Below are 20,468 nucleotides of genomic sequence, written 5' to 3' on the forward strand. Positions count from 1 at the left end.
GCTGCTCGTAGTGCATCCCCTTATGGGAGAAGCTTTTCTGTGAAGGCCTTGGCTGGTAGTCCCAATGCTAATCTATAGGATTGACGATGTATAATGTCAAGTTTCTTCATTTCAGTGATATTTAGCCCCAGGTACACTGTGCCGTAGGTTATTCTAATTACCAGGGCGAGTATCATTCTGTTCCTTGCTCGTCACTCTCTTGATTAGGTGGGCTACCTGGGTGAATGTTCCACAGTTTTTCGAGGACAGTTTTTCGAGGAAGTGTCCTTGATACGTCAGACCCAGCACTCGGAGTTGTACTCAGCAAGCATGAACAAACAATAAAAAAAGCTACCTCTGTCACTAAAAAAAAAAAAAAATAGTACACAACCAATGCATTCTGACGGTGATGACATGTGGAGCGGACGCTTCGCACCTCGGCCGAGGAGGATCTCCAACCTCTTCCTTTTCCCACCAGGCACAAAATAAAGTTGTTCTCTCTCTCTCTCGGCCACCAAGTGAAAAGCGAACTGAGGTCGGCGCAACGGGCGATGTATGGAACAAAGAATGATAGGCGTCACGCAGCTCAAACTCCGTGCCACACAGTGCTTCATCATCGTCGGCGTAGGTCCCCTGGATCCTGCTGGTTGAGAGAGCGGTAGCAACAAGGACGGCACGTGGCTACCTGTAAGAAGGCTCCACTCCCGGAAGACTCTGCCAAATAAAGAAGTTCTGGAGCAATGGACCAGTGTCCACTTCTACTTTAGTTCACTTCTGTTACCTTTGGTGGAGGGTGCAATCTTCATCCCCAAACTGGTTCCCCAGCTTTACCCCGTCTTGGCTCCTGAAAAGCTCTCCTTGAAGCTCTTGGATTGTGTCGGTCGCCCCAGCCGCCTGTGAGCCATGGACGCACCCATTCCCCAGCCCCATGTCTTCAGCCAATCACCCGCCAAGATCAGACGAGACGGGATCAGCCACAATGTGACAACGATGCCATTCCCCTGCCCTGTTTTCCGGCGTGTCTCAAGGGGGCATAGGCGGGCATTGCTGTTCCGGGCCCAATGTTAATCAAGCTTGCCATCATCCGTAGTGGCAAGGGCTTCACTATACATTCCCATCTTCTCACCGTTGCACCCACTCAAGTGCTGTGACCTCGACCTGGCCAGGTCCCAATCGACGAGGGGGAACTTTTACAGGAAGCAGAAGTGGACACTGGCATATAGCTCCAGGGGACCCTGTGTGGCACGCACTCAGCTCGAGCCGTCATGGCTGCATTGTAAATAGATTCCTTCTTGTAGTAAATAGATCACTCCACACTAACCATCGATTGTCTTTTAGTCCTGCCGCCATGTAACAATATCATATTAGTTTGAATTAAGAAAAAAAAAAATTGGTTTCCATCCCTCCTTGCGAAAGTGGACATCCGGCAAAGCTGTTGCAAGCCACTGCAAATGGTGATGGAGGAGGATCGGAAATGTTTCTCGTCTCGGCGGGCTTGTCACTTGCACTCTGCTAGTGCCGCTCTATTGTTACGTGTCACCGTGTAGGTCATTGGTCAGTTTGCATTACGTGACTACTACTACTACTACTAAGTGGTTCAAAAGAAAAGGAAAGGAAATGCACTGGGAATATTATTGAGCCCAGCTGGGGGCTCACCTGCATACAACCCAGTGCGGGGGGGGGGGGAGGAGGGGAGGATGAAAGATTAGAGGAGAAAAGGGGTGATGAAAGAGATGGGTAAGGTAGGAAATTAAAACGTGGAGCCTCTAGCCTCTACTTAAAGCTAAGCGAAGCAGCAGCAGCAATGGCGCGGACAGCAGACGGCCGTCTACAGGCGCTTGTTGAGACCGGCGGCCTCCAGGTAGATGAGCAGGTGGCGGAAGACGTCGCGACGGGTTCCGGCGGGGCCCGTCGGGAACAGTAGGCTCTCGAGGTGCTGGTAGGGCAGCCCAAGACGCTGAAGCGAAGTCTGCAGCACTCCCCGGTGTGCTGCAAACTCCGGGCAGGAGCATAGCAGGTGCTCCAGCGTCTCGGGCTCGGGACTGTGGGCACAGCACAGGAGGGGGAGGAGCAGCGGCCTTGGCGGTGCAGTCTGACTGCCACGTCGCAGCAGCTGAGCCGCAGTCGGAGCAGCAGGCTGCGGTCGTCCCTGCTCAGACGCCCCGGGAGGACCCGAGGGGCCTGGCCAGCGTTCGCTCTGGCTGCTTACTTAAGGCTGGGTATATCCAAAAATTCTGCTTTCAAATGTTCTAGGGCCCCATCAGATAAAGTGTTTCAGTTCAAGGTGTATTAAGTGATGCCCTTTCATTTGGGATAGAGAGCATATACTCCGCAAAATTTGGTTGCGTGTGCCTTTCATCTATCCAAGTACTTCGCTAGGAAATCCTTTTCTGCCTGGGGGTGTGACACTTCAACTGTAGCGTGGTCAAGGCGGGTCCAGGCAGGGGCTGGCCTGATGCTCAGGGTCCATCTTGGTGCGATCCTGTTATGACTGAATGTGCAGTTGTCATTCAGGTCGTTAAGCGGTATGCATTCACAAAGCCATTTGGTGTGTGCCACCATGCTAACCATCATTAGCACAAATTAGAACACTACAGGCTAGCGAAACGTGTTGGCGCTGTAACCTACCGTACTGTTGTAACCTACTGTATTTTTGCGCGTATAACCCGCCCCTGGATATAATCCGCACCCCCACTTTCAGCCCGCCAGAGAAGAAAAAAAAAATCCTCGCATAGTGCCCGCACACTTGATACAGGAAAGGCTGCACCAAAGCTACTGCTCACGCAACATATCACATACTATGCAGACAGAAAAAGCATGTATTTATAGCAAGTAGAATACACTGACTGCAAGGCGAAAGTCACGATTCAAAAATAAAATTCAGTTAGAGTGTGCCCATCCTGGTTTTTTCTTCCTTGTCCTTGTATGTTTTGTGCAATCGCTGCCATGGAAGGCTTAGTGTCACTGCGTAGGAGCTTCACGGTACAACGCGCAATTGCCGTGAGGCTGCACTAAAGGAAAAACACCGCGTAATATCCGCACCCATACTTTTCCACTGAAATTTTCACATTTTTGGTGCGGGTAATGCGCGTGAAAGTATGGTAACTCAATCACTGATCTGATATTCAACTTCGACGGACAAGGAAGTTTTATGTGTATGGTGTACAAAATATGGCAGCCCACTTAGAATAGCTGTAGTGGGGCTCCAACTCCTGTGGATGTCATTTCACTGCAAAGTCACAAGTATATCTTGCGAGAAAGTAGTCTTGTACTCACCTCTGGTACTTCATTTTTTACGCATGACACCTCTGCTGTGACAATTAAAGAAACAGGTCCGGCAAAACGTCGAACTTTTATTTACTCTACCACTTTTCCGCAAAAAAAAAAAGAAAAAGAAGAAAAAAAAGAAAAAAGATGCCAACAAAACAAAGGCACTAATATTAATGAAGCTAGAGACCACTGCTAATAATGATACTCATCAATTTGCAAAATAAGCACCCCACAGCTCTGAAATCTATCCCCACAGGGAACAGGCAGCTTGTATCAAAGCAGGCTATGTTCTCAAACTTTCCTCAACTGCAATGCACCGGCAAGGTCACATAACCTGGCAACCCCCTCCAGCTAAATGCATTCCATAAACTCGCAGGGCACACATCTCGTTCTACTCTCACTCTATACAATTACAATAGATAGTAAGAACAGGTCATTCCAGTGCATTCAGCATCATTTGCACACTCACACTTTTTTCCAAAACTTCTCATGACTTGGTCATCTTGCGACAGACTGGCGAAACCTTGTTTGCACACGTCTGCAGACATGCATTCACAAAATGTGGCGGCCCTACGCTACCAGAAAACGTGCAACAAATAAAGAGACTACCTTGATCCAGCTATGCAGTATCAACTTGTGCAAGATGGCCGACAGATTTCCCTTACTGCTCACCGAGACGAGAAGATCCGTGAGACAAATGGAGTAAAATCCTTCGTCACACGGGTGGACAAGCACACCTACGGAAGTTACACCGTTCGTTGATGGCCTGAAAAAGTCCCGGGAACGTTCCTTTGTTGTTTGCTTGACAGGTAAGCTTCACACAATCCATTCCAGTGTTTTCCACAAACGAACAAAAGGGGACAACGGATTGCAAGAGGAACCCAGGTACACAGGGCAGACTGTTCGGTGCAGCACGAAATGTCGTGGGAACAAATACACAATTATAGTATACACCACAGTGCTGCAAATTAACCTCGCGTCCTTGAAGAGGCGACACTGGTGCTGAAGACTGAAAACTTGCCAAAAAAATAATTTTTCTGCACTAATCTTATTTGAAGTCCACAGGCCCCAAACAACGTACCTCCCAAAGATTATATCGTGAGTATTAACAAAGCTGTTACACTTTGAAGTCCCACTTTTCGCCTATGTTTCTATGTTTCCAAACATCTTGCCTTGTTTCTTCAGATCCAATAATTTTTTTTAACAAGGTGAACTCTTAAAAACGATATCTTAGTATTCACAGGTAGCGTCCGCATAATTCTTGTTTCATTCAAACGCTTCTGAACTTGACAGTGCAATACAACGACAAAGACAAACAATTACTTTTCGCTACCACAAAATGTTGTGGAGTCTGCTTTACAAAATATTTGTGTTTGCTGACCTGATATTTATTTACGGTTATAGCTTTAGCTGTAACAACGTTAAAATTACTGCTCTTGTATAGTAGTCGGACACTCTAGTCCTTGTATAGCGTTCACGCATTTTTGGGCAGGCTAAAAAATTTTGGCGAGAGAAAATTGCTCAACATGCTGCACAACTCCAAGTTTGGACCTCACAGGTGAAAACTGACAGCACATTTATGGTAAGAGCACTAAAATTCATTAAATAAGAAAATCTCAATGCATTTGTCACAAAAAAAAAAACCGTCTTCAAGACCAGTGCCCCCACTTAAGACTTGATAAGTTTGGTGTCATTCCCCGGTATTTTCAAACGATTCAAGCTCTTCAGGAAAGACGAACTGTATTCAACTATGAAGTTCTCCCCCGCCCTTGATTCAAGTCATCGTTAGAATGAAAAGGATCGCCGCAGAGTCCTCGATGCACCAGCATACGTCCACTGTCAACATGCGAGAATATCACTGAGCTTCAGGTAGCGTGCTACGGCCCGCCAGCAGTCGACGTTGAGGGCGTCGAGCTGTGTGCTGCCGTCGCCCAGCCCGCACGTGACAGATGCGTAGACCACACCGGCGATGACGAGATAGTTCTCTTGAAGGAACCGCTTCGCCTTGTTTACATCGAGCAGCACCTGTGCAGCAAAATGTACACCACTCGTGGGGGAACAGAAATTGTGGGCTCACCTCTCGTTCCAATAAAAGTACACACAGATGCACACACCAAATGTTCAAATTTGAATTCAAATGTTTGGGGTTTAATGCACCGAAGCTACTCCTGGGCTATGAGGCGCACTATCACATCGCTATCACCACCAAACAATGGTGTCCATTTGTGGCTGAGTTTGTTTCGTGGCTTGTTTTAAGGGTGGTGCTGTGGGCGCACCTCTTCGGTGAAACTAAGTGATGCGGATGTGTAAAAAATGTCTGGCGTTATGCTTATTTTATAGTCAAATAAATGTTCAAACCCAGCTCCACTGGGTGAAAAGTAGGGGTGTGCGAATATTCGAAACTTCGAATATTCAATTCGAATTTTTTGGTATTCGATTCGATTCGAACGACACTTTTATTGTTCGAAATATTCGAACCACCCAAAACTAAAAAAAAAAAAAAAATTCAGAGCGTGTCTGTATCGGTGTTTATTTACAGTGGCCTCTCGATGATACGATTCTGGGGGTGCGAATTTCGGGATGATACGAATTTCCGAAAAGTCCCGGCTAAATTGCATCGTTTGCAATGGGAAAAATTTCGGCTGTTACGAACGGACCTGCGCGGCCCGGCGGAAGATACGAACGAGCCGGCGAGGCACCCGACTGCCGAACGAGCAAGTGACTGCTCTCGCTCCCCTGTTTGTCACTCTTTCTACAGAAACGGCCGGGCTGTTGTTTTCTGCTCGCGAAAACGCTCTGCGCACGCCCAACGCGCTGACACCGCCGCGAAACCACCCCCACGCTGCGCGCGGCGCGGCCGGCGGCGTCAACATGGCGTCGGCTCCAGCCGCGAAGTGGCGCGGGCGCTCGTGCGACTGCTTCTAACCGCTCTTTAAAATGCGGCTCAAGGGAGACACGAAGTTGCTTGTGCGGTAAAGGAGCTGATAATGCATGCGAAAACGGTACTATAAAACATCATCCGCGCCGCTAGTGAAAGCGCCCATAAAATATTTGCCGGGGTGCTAAGCCTAACCATCTCCGGCGGAGCCAAGCCGGCTGTCTTGATCTCATCGCAAGTAGTCAGGCTCCTCCATTCTGCCGCGCGCGTCGTGCGTCATTTTCTGACCGAGGTAGGCGCTACCGCGGGTGCGAAATCGTCGATGTGGGCGTGAAAATACAGCGCTCGCAGAGCCGAGGCGAGCGAATCGCGTGCAAAAACGCACCATGCGGTTCACGCTTGGCTGTTGTGGCGTGTAGCGAGCTTGGGCACAGCGAGTGAGGAGACGAGCGCGAAGCTTTACGTGCTTCAGAAAGGACTGCTTTGCGAGTATCAAGATTTTACTGTATCAGCGCGCGGCAATGTGCACGGGCTCGGGCATGCCAGCTACTAGTGTCTCAAGTGAGCGGCTGTTTTCGGTATCTGGTAAAGTGGTGACGAGGAGGAGGTTGTCACAGCTCCCCGAACATGTCGAGCAGTTAACCTTTCTCCATGTTAACATTTAAGTGAGTGCAGACCTTAACCTGTTGAGTGCAATGGTATTGCGTAATTCCTAATTTTACTTTGTGTGATTTGTTGTGCAATAAAGTTGCAGTTTTTGTGTCTCTAGATGGTGAAAACATTAATTTTACAAAAAACAATAAGTATTCGTATTCGAAAAATATTCGAAAAATATTCGATTCGATTCGAACTTTGTTTTTATTATTCGAATTCGCTTCGAAATTAAAAAATTGATATTCGCACACCCCTAGTGAAAAGTTTATTGAAGCAAAAACAAGCCTGAGAAGTGGTTCGATGTGGCGAGGACTTCGTTCCACTGACTTGTATGGCTAGCTGACAGGGAATAGGAACTATTTCGCTGAAGCAGAGTTTGTCGCAGTGGGGTTCGACCGTTCAAACAAACAGAACTAGAGGCCCCTCTACAATCGCCCGGTCATGTTTCTTGGCAGTGGCTTTGGTCAGACGCCACTAATCGCACAAACAAGATTCTGTGACGCCATTGAAAAATCACCGGAAATTGATTCCGTATCAATCCCAATTAATTTTTTGCACTTTGTGATAAAATCAGTAGCATTGTTATTGGGACCGAGCAGTCTTTCCTAATGAACCAAACTTGTATTTGGTCTTCGTGGCCCCTTTAATTAAGTTCATTACGGGTCATGAAAAAACATGAAACATAACTGTTCTGAATGCTTCTCATTGGCATTTATAGGTACACGGCGTAACACACAACAATGGCTTCTGAAACACATTGATGCAAACCGTGTTTTCAAGGATGGTGAAACATTCAAAATTCACAAATATCCGAGTCAGTAATCTCGAGTTTGAATGGAACGGCACTATTTTACCTTGAATACTCCGTAGTTCAGAAAACTAACATAGCCACAAGCTCACGCGTACAACACCTTGATTTATTGTGCTTTCCCTTTTCGTGCATGGAACATTCTAGAACATTTGGAGCCGGCGCAGACACACACAAAACAAGAAAGGAAAATGCTGAAATATTCATTCAATGTTCCAAAAGTTGGAGTGTGATTAAAGGACACTAAAGGCTGAATGCAACTTTGTTTTAACTGAAACATTCTACATTTCATAGAACTCTACGTGTTTGTTTGACAAGCAACGATGCATTATTTGCTGAGAAAAAAAATCTCGCACCCCTCTGTCTAACGACAACGATGGCTAGAGCCCCAAGCTTTCCGCGATTCCGCAATTCCGTGAAAGATCGCGGAATTAAAGTGTTTTCGCGGAATTCCAAAAGAACAGTTAAAACTGTGGCGCTACGTCCCCAAAACGATATATTCGGTGAAATGTGGCGGAAAAGTGGTATTTTCTATTAGCAATAGCAAAATGGTTTCTATTAATTGTCTGCAACGTTTTTACTGTTGAAAATTTAAAATTTCATCAGCGTATTCCTACCTTATCAAATAATAAAAGTGGCTAGGTAGCGCAGCCTCCACCCGAATGAAGGGGCTTAGCCATAGCCACAGAAAGAGAACATTGCACACAAGGCCGGTCAGATTGCAAAAATTGCAAACAAATGAAGGGTGCAATAAATAAAGCGGCTAGCAAGGCGCTAGTATACTTGGAGAACTCTGACACTTGGAAGTTCTTCAAGAGTGTGAGGTGCTTGGATCTCCAGCAAGTTGGGTGTCTCTCAGAGAAGAGATCAGAGTTTGGGGCATTCCTAGATTTATAGCCCTAGCTGCTGAATGGCAAGTGTACCTGAAGTTTGCCCAAGACCTCAAGTCTAGTGACAGGGACTTGGCACAATTTCTTTCTAAACAAGAAAAGCCAGGTGAAGATTTTGATGTCCTGGCTTTGTGGGCTGGGATGGAACACCTGACTCCAACACTTTCTTCCATTGCCCTTAAATACTTGTCGGTGCCAATCAACTCTGTTGACGCAGAAAAGTCATTCAGTCGCTATGGTGACATCGTGCCTCACAAGTGCCATTCTCTTGGTGAAGAAAGCACAAAGCATCACCAGATGCTCAGCCACAACAGCTTCCTTCAGTTGTAAATAAAATCTAGCATGTTAGGAGTCTGAAGTGTCTAATAAATGAACTGTTACATGTACCTTACGCCGTTTCAATGTTGTCGCGAAGTTTCACAGATTCCCCTATCTAGAATCGCAGAATTTGAAATGTTCCACCGCAAAAAGTAAGGGCGCAGAGTTTGAAATGTTCCACCGCAAAAAGTAAGGGGCCCTAACGATGGCTGAACACGAAGCCTTCTTGAGATCGATTCTTTGGTCGGCCAATCCCACACTGCGAGTATGTGCTACTCTGGAGGTACACGCCACTTTTCAAGAGTACCCACAACAACTGTCGGGTGTGCACTCTGTAGTCTTAACGTTTGGGTTTGGGGTGCACTGCGCTAATCAGTACCTGCTGCTTAGTGTTCACTTTGACTATGTCAAAATGAAGCAATTGAATAGGCACCAGCTTCATAACGCGAGGGACCCAGGCTTGATTGTGGTCACGGGAACCGTTTTTACCGCACAAGTACTCTGGCGGCCGCTACTGTGGTAGTAACCAAGTAAGCGAAGACAGAAAGAAAACGTCAGAAGATAGATAGATACAACTTTATTTGAACCATTGAGGTCACCGTTGAGGCGGCCTCCGACGGGGTGGTCCCTTATTCACAGGGCCCATATACGGCCAGCACCTCCAGGCCCCGGGCCACTAGGGCCACGTGGGTCGTTACAGCGGGGCTGGACCGTAGGATCTCGCATCGCTCTTTGGGGGAAGGAGGTAGGGGGGTGTTGGTTGGGGATGGGATTTGTGGGATGGGGGCTTTGAGTGACGTACACTCTGCAATGACGTGTTGCAAGGTGCCTTTTTCTTGGCGACAGAAGGGGCATGTGTCTTCATATTGCTGTGGGAACATGGTGTGTAGCAATGTTGGGTGGGCCAGCGACTCCACTTGAATTCTCCTTAATGTTGTCTGCTCTTTCCGTGTTATGTCTTTGAAGTTAGTGACGGGAGTCGGGTCGTCTTCTCCTGCACTCGCCTCCTCGTGTGCCCGGCGTGCCATCTCTCAAGCGTAGTAGTCGGCAATTGTGTTGCCGATTAATGAGGAGTGAGCGGGTGTCCATACGACCTCGACTACCCTTTCTGGTGGCTCTCTCTTGTTCATAACGTTTGCTGCCAAGGAGGAGATCGTGCCCTTCCGGTAGTTGCTGTAGGCCCTCTTGCTGTCAGTGACCACGACCTCGACGCCGAGTTGAAGCAGCGCTAGAGCCATGGCCACTTCTTCCACTGTGGTAGGGTCTCGTGTCCTCGTGGATGGTGTGGTGATTAGCCTGTTTCTAGACGTTACGGCCACTGCTGCTCTGTCGCTTCCGCTTCCCCGTAGTAGGGATGCGTCCATGTACAAGACATGAGGGTTGTCACCGAATCTCCTCTACAGAGCTGCTGTTCGCGCCTTTCTTCTTCCCTTGTACTCTCCCGGCGTCATATTACGTGGAAGGGGCTTCGACGTGATTTTTGCTCGCCAGTGTTCTGGTATGAGGCCCGGTGTTGGCATCAGCTCGATCTTCCATCATATCTTCTGGAGGACCCTTCTGCCGTGTTCAGTGCAGCTGAGTCGCATCCTCTGGTTGGACAGGTGGGCTTCCATAAGCTCGTCCACGGTGTTGTGGACTCCCATTTCATGCAGCCGTTTGGTTGAAGTGTAGATGGGGAGTCCCAGGGCTTGCTTCGTTGCCTTTGTTATAAGTGTGTCTAGTCCTTCCTTCTGTGTCTTCGTTAGTTGCAGGTACTGTGCTGAATAGGTGATCCGCGAGATGACGAAAGCCTGGACAAGGCGGATTGCATCGTCTTCTTTGATGCCTCGATTCCTGTTGGCTACCTGTCTCAGCATACCCACTACCTGTTCCGTGGTTGTTCTGATCTTGGCAAGGGCTGCGTCCGCTTTACCGTCGTTCCTCGGTATGAGCCCCAGTATACGGCATTGTTGGGTGGGCTTATGTCAATTCCGTCTATTTGAACAGTGATTTGACTCCTGGTCTTCTTGTTAGCACCCGGTTGGACTACTAAGAACTCGGATTTTTGGGGGGCGCAGCTCAGGCCGCACGACTTAGCGTACTCATGCACCGTCTTCGCTGCTTGCTGCAATGTTTCTTCCATCCACCCCTCAGACCCTGCTCTGTTCGTCCATACCGTGATATCGTCAGCGTAAAATGCATGGTCAATTCCTTCAATCTGTTCCAATAGTCATGGCAAGGGCAGGAGGGCGAGACTGAACAGTAAAGGTGAGATCACCGATCCCTGGGGTGTGCCGCGCTCGCCCAGTGTTATGGGGTCCGACTTGGTTCCTCCTATCGCCAATGTTGCCGTTCTGCCCGTTAGAAAGTTTCTGACAAAGTGGAAGGTCTTGCCTCCGCATCTCGTTCTGTTAAGGTTCCGTAACACGCTGGCGTGGGTTACGTTATCAAACGCTCCCTTGAGATCTAAGGCTAGGATGGCCCTTGGTCCGGTTCTCGTGGCCTGTTTGACCACCAGCTCGTGAAGTTGAATCATGATGTCTTGTGTTCCGAGATGTTTTCTAAACCTGTACATGGTGGCCGGCATTTGTCTCGTGGCCTTGAGATGTTCTTGGAGTCGTCGCAAGACCATGTGTTCCATTACCTTGCCGATGCAGGATGTCAGCGATATCGGCCTAAGGTTGTCCACCGACGGGGGTTTCCCAGGTTTCGGTATGAATCTAACTTCAGCTTCTTTCCATTCATCCGACAACGTCGAGGTCTCCCAGGCAGTATTGATATACTGTAAGAGTTCGTTTGCTGTTTTACCACACATGTTATATAGGAGCAGTGTAGTGAAAGGGTGAGGGGCAGTATGCTGAGCCAGCACGAGATGCACGTTGGAGTGTCTTGTGAAAGTGTGAAGGGGAGGGCGGCATGCGCTGCTATGGCGTCATCTCTTTCACTGCCTTCCCCTCACAGTTTCGCCAGACGCTACTCTTCCGTGCGTGGCTCACGTGAACCCCATTTGCGCGGGAGGTTTGCAACAACCTGGTCGCCATAGGCTGCGATGCACTGCGAGACAACAGCACAGTAGCATGCGCTGCCATGCGTTCGCTGATCACGCGATCACTTCCTGAGACGCAGCAGATATGCGCTATGACCAAGGAGACTACAGTTTGCGCTGTGCACAAATTCCGCATTAGGAAGTATAGTAACCGTCAATGCATTTTTATTCCACTTCAACCACGATCATTCTCCATTGTCAGAGAAAGTTGGCTTTCCTGCAGGGCGTATTGGTGTACAATGGCATCAGTGAGGGCACTAAAGCTTTGCATTAATAAGTACATAAAGCTGGCATTTCTTTTTCCTGTTCCCTTTCATTTTTTTGCGACGCAACCATCGCATCACCAAGTAGGAGCGAGGCACCGGTGTGGTCTGAAGCGTAAACAGTTGGCACTAGGCGCTCTCATGCTGGCAACAGTAGCTTTTACACCTCCGAGTTGTGGCCAACCGCCGAGAATGTTTCTGGCCGGGGAGCTGGCTTGCACTTGGACCAAAGGAACGAGAAATTCCTCTGAACACCCAAGCGCCCGGTGTGCCCACCTACAACGGACACCCAGACCCCATCAAGCTGGCCGCCAGCGAAGCCCCCTTCAAAAGCAACAAGCGCTGCTTCTAAAAGAGCACTGACACCAATTTTCAGCGTTAATATTATTGCACAGTTCATTTCCTTCACTCAACAGAATACCCTGGCTGAAATATGAGCGGCCTGCGACGCGAAGAAGATAGTTCAATTGGATCTCATTTATCGCGCCGATGGAGCAGCGCGCAGAGCGGCACTCAGCAAATGGACATCAGCGTGACATCACTCCAGGAGAGGAAAAGAAGTGACGCGACAGCGCTTGTCAAAAACTCGGGACGTCACTTCACGCGCGCGGCTTCACGAGCGGCGAGCGGGCGCAACACCCTCTCAAGCGGGCGCCGGTGACGTCCGCACAAAGCGGTGAGGTCAGGCAGGGAGTCTGTCATATGCGCCGTTCTGGATGAAAGCGCGGGAATTAGAAACAAATGATTTTCAGGCCGTTCAATGTAATTCACTATCGCGCGCTGAAGTATTTGAAGTGCTGTATCAGGTTTGCCAAACCATTAAGCATCGATAAAAGCAATAAAAGTGCAACATCAAATTTTCGTGACAGTGCTCCTTTAGAAAAAGTAACCCAGTTATCCCCCTCGGTTCCCCCAAACTAACAAAGGCACCACAGTAGTGCCTCATCCCCCACAGCCTCAACACAACGCCACCACCATTGGAGGTGGAGTGAGCAGCTTACCTCTGGCTGAGGCTTCTTAGACAGCCTGGCGAGGTGCTCCAGCAGGGAAGCGGTCCCGCAGAGCTCGTCAAAAGCTGCTGCCCAGCGACGCTCGACCCCCGTGGCGGCAGTGCCCGCATTGACGCTGAACACGAAGCGGGTCGCCTTATTCAGCAGGCCCACGTTGCGCTCGACAGCGTCGTCGATGGTGGCACTCGCCCGCGCAATGTCGTCCCACGCAGAGGACCTGCGAGAGAACGGTGGTACGCGTGCAACGGATTTATTACTTGCCAATTCAACAGAGGTCCTTGAAATGAAGAAAGTTGTGTAACAACAGATCCTGCCGTTGCGCAGCTTCACTGGCAAGCACCACAACCATGCATGTGCTGAAAATGGCGCCATCCAACAAGCTCAATGTACACGGAACTGACAAAGCCACCCCTTTTGCTATCCCATCGTAGAGTCAACTGTTTGGTCGATTGATTGATTGTGGGGTTTAACACATTGAAGCTACACCTGGCCTACGCGGCGTGCCGCAGCGGGGGGCTACGGATTAATTTTGACCACCTGGGGATCTTTAACGTGAGCCAACATCTTCACCAGGGCGTCTGGAAAATTATTATTTTAAAACCCTCACTTTTCCAGGTTTTCCCCGACTGCTGTAGAGGTGGGGCAACATATGTAAGACAATTAGTGTAGAACACAAAGAACTGTTTTATTTACACATCCCAAGCATAAATTATTTTCCCCAAATTAGAGCTGCTGCATAGAGTGTCTATTATTGCACAAGGTCTATGCAAATGCAAATCTGTTCTTGCTATTTAAGAGTGTCAGCCACTGCATGACCGTTCTCAAAGCACACTTCTTACTTCTCAAGAGCGTCTATTTTTTCTTGCAAGAGGAGGACACCAAGCACCCTTCACTTCTGTTCTTCTAGTTCTTTGACAAGAGCAGCCACTTTTTTTGTTCTTCTGAACATCTGACTCCCTGTGTCTTTGTCTTCTTTTTCTGCAATTCCTCCCTAAAGACTCTGAAGGAATTGCAAACCATCAGCACCATCTTGTCAGTAATTCCAACTTTGTCCCCACCGACTGCTGCCAACACAGCATCGTGCACCAGTCGTCATGCTACGAGTGAGTCTTCTTTCATGTTTTCCACAAGGCATTCTCAGTTGTCTGAGAAGCCTTTCTTGATTGATTGATTGTAGGATTCAACGCGCCGACGCAACACAGGCGATGAGGCTTGCCATAGTGGAGGGCTATGGATTATTCTGACCACCTGGGGATCTTTAACGTGCGCCGAAATCACGTACACATGGGCGTTTTTGCTTTTCGCCTCCATCAGAAAGGCGGCCACGATGGCCGGGAATCGAACCTGCGTCCTCGTGCTCAGCAGTGCAACGCCTTAGCCAGAGAAGCCTCTTTCTACGGCAGCATTGCTGTCAGACAAGCAAAGGATGATCTTGTTAAAAGACGGCAGCTCTGTGTGATCATACGAGCAGAGATCTAGCCACAGAACACCCAGCTTATGTTCTTTTCTGTCAATTTTTCAGTTTCTCCTGGGCGAGGCTCAGTTAACAGATCTGTGAGCACGAATGATGGGCCCGTTCTGCCTGTAGACCAGTCAGCCACTGGTGCTTTGAAAGCACTTCAAGTGCGAGGGTCAATCATTTTGGACCAGGCTCCGGAGACAGGCACCCCTAGTTAGTTCATACTTCAATAATGACCTCTCCACCACCTTTTGACCGCACACTAACAAAGGAAACACAGCCTTTCTTGAATTGGAGCAAGGCAAGCTGTGGCAGTTTAAGTACCTTGCAGAGCTTGTTCTTTGCAGCAAACCCTATGTTAAAGGCAGCTACAGGTACACAGTTCTCGGGTTTTCCCAGGTAAACCTTCAGTAACTTTTTTCTTTCTTGAAAATTCTTGCAAGCAGCGACTGTAGGATTGTCTTCAGTACCGTTGAAAGGAAGGTAACCACTGGCTTGTTGGTCTGGAATTCTGCCAAAAATAGTTCCAGTTCCTCATAAATCGACAGCACGAAGGCTACCTCTGCTGGCAACAGCTGATCACCAACTGCATTCACAACGGCGCTGTAGCTGAAGCACATCTTCCACTTGTTTGCCTTCACAGAGCACTCTACGAACTTTGCAAGTTTTGAAGCCCTGGTGATCATCCTCCCATTTTCGAGCTACCCAACTCCACAGAACTTGAGAGAAAGTAATACACTCCCAGTAAAGTTGACGTAGTCGGCACAACAAGCAGGCACGCATTTGAACAGGCCGTAGCTGCTGTGAAGAAATGCCATCACATTCAAGCCAGTTACAGCGTGGCCTGCTTTGTACACCCCACTCATTGCATGCAACCCACCACTTCCAATATCTAGGATAGTGTGACTCTCATCTGATTCCTTCAGTTCCTTCTTCAGTGACCTTACGAGCTTCATGTTCACATTCGGCCCATCCAATGAAACTTGTAGTATCTTGGCTTGCTTGCTAGATCTCTTCTGGGGCCTTCCTGAATGCAGCTGCCCGATTGTCCACACAGTTGTGCCTCAACAAGCATGAAGTGAGGTACTGCATTTTCACAGTGTCATCAGTAGTGTCATCTCAATATTGGACAAGCACATCCATCTAATGCTTCTGGGTCACTTTGTCTTGCACCATGTCAAACGAAACGACTACGAATGGCACACAGGCCAGGCTTGATAGTAGCTTATTCTGAAAGTAAGGCACAATACCATTGCAAGTTGTATACCTCACCCTTTCCACGTTTAAGCACCATCTCGACCTTTGTCACAGCACTTTTCAAAAAAAAAAAAAAAAAAAAAAAAAAAAAAAACCCATTGATGTCTTTGCACTTGTGGTGGCTGCAGGCTCCTCGGGTGCACAGGTGCAGTCTCAACTACATTGGGCCAAAAAATGTTTGTTGCTGCCGTAAAAAAGGATAACATTCCAGTTTGCGAAGCGCTTGATTGAGACTTCAAAGCAGCAAGATGCTTTCTGCTGGACGTGCGACTGGAAACTGCCGTGTTTCCCATGTTGCTCAAATAAAATGTTTTGCAGCACATTGTGCACCAAGCACTGTGAGGGTCACTCTGCACGGGCTTAATCCAGCTTGCATGTTCCAAAATGTCCGGGTCCATCCAGTCCGGAGGAGCAACTTCTTGCCGCCAACATCGTCCCTGAAAAGACTTCACTCGTGAGAACACGATGCAAACACAACATCAACGAAAGGTTCCATCATTCCAGAAAGACGACTGGGGGCAAAAACAACAAAAACGTATACCAAGCATACCCAGCGTGCACTGCTCAAGGTTGCCAGGTCCGCGGAGAAAAGAGGCCAAACTTGTCAACCCCGGCCCTGCTAGCAGCCCCACAGGCTTGGATTGGATTTGTCCGCGTTGGCTGTTCTCTTTGCAACGATTCGGGTGAGCTGAGTCCGCACTCCACTCTACACAAAATTTATTATTTTTTCACTTTATGACGTTTACGGGTCATTTTCCCTGACTGGGTCAGCTTTTTGACAATATTCCCCGACTATTCCCCAATTTTTCCCGGTAGATAACATTCCCCAGACAAGTCCCGCTCTTCCCAGCTGCTAGACACCTTGTTGGCACATGGGCGTTTCCGCTTTCTGCCTCCCCCAGAAAAGCAGCCACTGTGGCCAGGTTCGAACCCACATCCTTGGGTTCAGCAGCACAACACCTTAGCCACATCAGCAGGTGCAGATACAACATGTTCAATGCACACGAAATTGACACAGCTGCCCCCTTTGCTATCCTATCACAGAGTCAACTGTTTGGAGACCGCTACCAGCTATAACTCCAAACGAGAAATGCCAGACATGTGCAGATGGATTTTCTTTTTTTCCCCTAATCTCTCTAGGCGAGCCACTGGTTTCCAGTTGGAAAGTGTCACCTGGTAGGCAAGATGTGAGAAACAATGTGTCAAGTACTACCAGAGTACACAGCGGAACACCCACTCGAGATTTGGAGACACATGCGAAAACATATCAGGTGCTCGCTTCTGCGAAATAGACGGGTCTTGCTCGCTTAGACCACAGAAATAAAAACGGCAGCAGCTTTGCACTGTCAGCAAATGGTCCGTGATGTTTCTTTACAGAATTCAGGAAATACATTTGTATTACCCTGCCCACTTACCATTTGCCACTGACAGACAGACAATATAAAAGCGTTCAAAGGAAAATCAACCTCATGCGCGGCAAGGGACGGAAAACTAACATTGACACACTCTGCCCTCACGGCAAACAAGTTGTGGAAATCAAAAAACAAAAAGAAATGTCGTGAGACTTGTTTGAAGGGAAGGGCCATGAAGACAAAATACAACTTCGTTCATTTTGAAAAGAAAAGAAAAAAAAAAAGGCTTGGGAAACTCATTCAGCTCATTCCAAATATGACAGATGCCTTCTTAAACAAAAAAAACCAAAACGCAAGAAATTTAGAAACACTTTCAAATTTCATGCTACAGCAACGTAACATGGGCAGGAGTGACATCCCGATTTTTTTGCAATTGTAAGTCGACTTGAATGTAGGTCAACCACCCTAAAATTGCGTCCCTTTCAAAAAAAAAAAAAAAAAACCATATGAGCACAGAAAGCAGCCCATTTGAACGCTGCTGTGAATGAGCACCGAGAGAGTTCTTGAAGCCCAGGGCACTCATGACAGACGGGACGATTCAGCACAACACAGAAGTGACACAAGCACGCGGCAACGCAGCCGCCTAGAAAATCGTATCGCAAAGAGAAGCTCTTCCGTCAACTATCAATACCTTCCATATGGCGGCTCTTTCATCAATGATCGATGCTCGCACAAGAGCCGTACGCTCGTGGTACGCGTAGTAGATGTTAAAAAAGAAAAGATTTTGTATAAGCACACGGAATAACCATGCATTGTGGGTTGAACGGGAAACTTTATTCCCAGTCACGAGAACACATTCACTGCGAGATGACAACCATCGAAGCTACTGGCAGCAGCCAATCCCGCGCGATATCGAAACAAACAACATGGCGGCTGACAGAAGCGGCCGCTCGTGATTTCCTTTTATTCGTGAGTACGTTACTCACATTCAAGAAGCGTTTTGCACGCCTCTAATAAACAAAACAAGTATTACCGAATCCTTTGAGTCAATGCACGGCGCTGACGTAGGCACAATCATATCACATTCGGTACACTTCCGAACGCGCTGGTGGAAGGTTAGCCACTCTAGGTACGGTGGACAAAGGGCATAGACTGGGAACGCCAACTTTCAAAGTAGGCATCACCTTTATTGACGCCAGAATGTATGCAATGGTAAACACTACGCTTCGACCGTAACCACTGAAACAAGGGTGTTACGCTTTCTCCAGCTCGTAGCACACCTGATTTCTCATTTCTCTTGGCGTTACAAGTGGCCCAAAGTTCGATTTCAGTTCTACCCCCAACATCGGATTGTAACATTTCAAAAAAAAAAAAAAAAAAAAAAAATGAAAGGGTTGAACTACAATATTATTATCCAATGGTACGGTGCAAATACGGTATTGTGTGCCAGCACTATAAAACACAGTTACCAGTGTGCTAAATGCATGTTACCATTCAAGTGATACGATCAAATGCAACTAGAGGCACCACTACAATCACGCAGTCATGTTTCTTGGCAATGACTTGCATTGGAAGCCAAAAATCACACAAGATTTTGTGACGTCATATAGAAACTGCCGAAGTGGATGGTGAGTCACCATTGCTTCATCTGTTTTTCTTTATATCCCCACTGCTTCTTTGAAGTCTGTGATAGAATTGGCATCATTGTTCTTGGGACAAAGCAGCCTTCTTAACAAAGTAAACTTGTACGCTATTTTCACACCACACGATCTATCACTGCATACATGCACCGCGGTCTTCACTAACAGAGGTGGGCTTTCCCGCACCGCACTGGTGACATGTGGCCAAACGGCAAAAGAAACCACAGCTCACTTCAGTGCAAAAAGCTGACAAAGAAAAGAGAGAGAGAAAGGGGGGGGGAGATGACAGTTCCTGCTTTTCGTGCTGAACGAAGCCATGGATCGCCAGCATCAACTAGCCCAAACCCACACCACAATAGGCACGCGGAAGGTGTTTTTGGGGAGCACCTCTTTTTTGGCATAGGGCCCCATCCGTTCTCCTGCTTCTCTTTTCGCATCCCAATAACGTGGTCCCACTCAAACTGCCCTGTTCCACACTCTAAATAAGAAAGCCTAACTGCATACTTACACAGTCATCAAATTTCAAATCAGATGATGCACCACACGTCTTTTTTACGCTCGTAATGCCCCTTTATTTTCCATATAAGGCACCGGCAAGACACAACCTGTGTTTTGGTTCATACTCTTAGGCAACACCGCAATAATGCTGTCTTAACAAAAGTGCATTGACACTGCACACTGGCAAAGGTAGTTTGCCTGCCATGCACGTTTACCATGTTCCCGTCTGGGTCAATTCTGGTTATGGCCTCAAGTAATTTCATACATATACATTAGTCATGAAATTCCCTATGCAGAAAGGATTTTGTGGGAGACGCAAGTGTCTTTTTGAAAGTAAAATTCCCAAGCTGTTCCCAAGCGGGGAACAGCTTGGGAATTTCCCAAGCTGTTCCCAAAAATTCCCAAGTAAAATTCCCAAGCGGGGAAAGGGATACATGAGCAAAAGGTGGAAGATATGTCATGAGGGCATGCTGAGAGGGTTCACGAATCAGGCTAGATGAGGCTAAGTGGTTTGCCCTATGCACCAATCTTCTTTTCCTAGAGCTGACAGGAAGGCACATGAAACTGCCATGTACATCTTGTTCATCACGGAATTGTGCTGGTCATTTAGCTTGCCAGAATATGCAGCTATACCCTAACTACAGTAATACACTGGAGAACGTGTGATGACGATCTACACATGAGATGCAAGGCGCCCAGTATAAAATTTAATACCATAAAAAAAGCTAGCAGTAGCAGGGCACCTTCTCTAAGTATGTTCTATGCCATAGGAAAATTCTGCAAACCCTCTTCAACAACCGTTTTATTTTTCTAGATGTTAGTTACTGAAACATGGCTGAGAAACTCAATTTGAGTTTTCTGATTAAATTTGCTAAATATTAGCTTCGATTCGCACCTATTCAAACAAAATCGTTCTTCACTTTGTATTGGCTTCGAAAGCAGAAATCCTTATTCGCACACCCCCAGTATACTTGCTATTCATATTTGACATTTGTACATGACCACATTATTTTTTTCTTTCCTCTCATTATGCCTGTTCTTTTTTCCACTTCTTTTCTTCACTTGTTAGTTGCTGCTAGCATAATTGTTACTTGCTTTCACTCTTTAACTCTTTCATTACCGCGGGCAATTTGCCAATTTTGAGGGGTCTAACAAAACATTTTTTTT

General features: G+C 47.5%; 1 protein-coding gene and 1 pseudogene across 1 annotated transcript in view; both read right to left on the reverse strand.

Moving 5' to 3' along the window:
• Nucleotides 1-4,354: 4,354 nt before the first annotated feature.
• Nucleotides 4,355-20,468, reverse strand: part of LOC144161494 (uncharacterized) — a 54,126-nt gene continuing 38,012 nt past the window's right edge. Inside the window, exons 4-5 of the mRNA XM_077692161.1 lie at nt 13,087-13,312; nt 4,355-5,274 (exon numbers count right to left, since the gene is read on the reverse strand). Coding sequence (XP_077548287.1) covers nt 5,089-5,274; nt 13,087-13,312 — 412 coding nt within the window. The 3' untranslated portion in view covers nt 4,355-5,088. The remainder of the gene's footprint in view (nt 5,275-13,086; nt 13,313-20,468) is intronic.
• LOC144161492 (uncharacterized) lies at nt 14,916-16,337 on the reverse strand (annotated as a pseudogene).

Source organism: Haemaphysalis longicornis, unplaced genomic scaffold (genome assembly GCF_048455015.1).
Source record: "Haemaphysalis longicornis isolate Haplotype H1 unplaced genomic scaffold, Haemaphysalis longicornis Haplotype H1 scaffold_118, whole genome shotgun sequence".
Classification (NCBI taxonomy): domain Eukaryota; kingdom Metazoa; phylum Arthropoda; class Arachnida; order Ixodida; family Ixodidae; genus Haemaphysalis; species Haemaphysalis longicornis.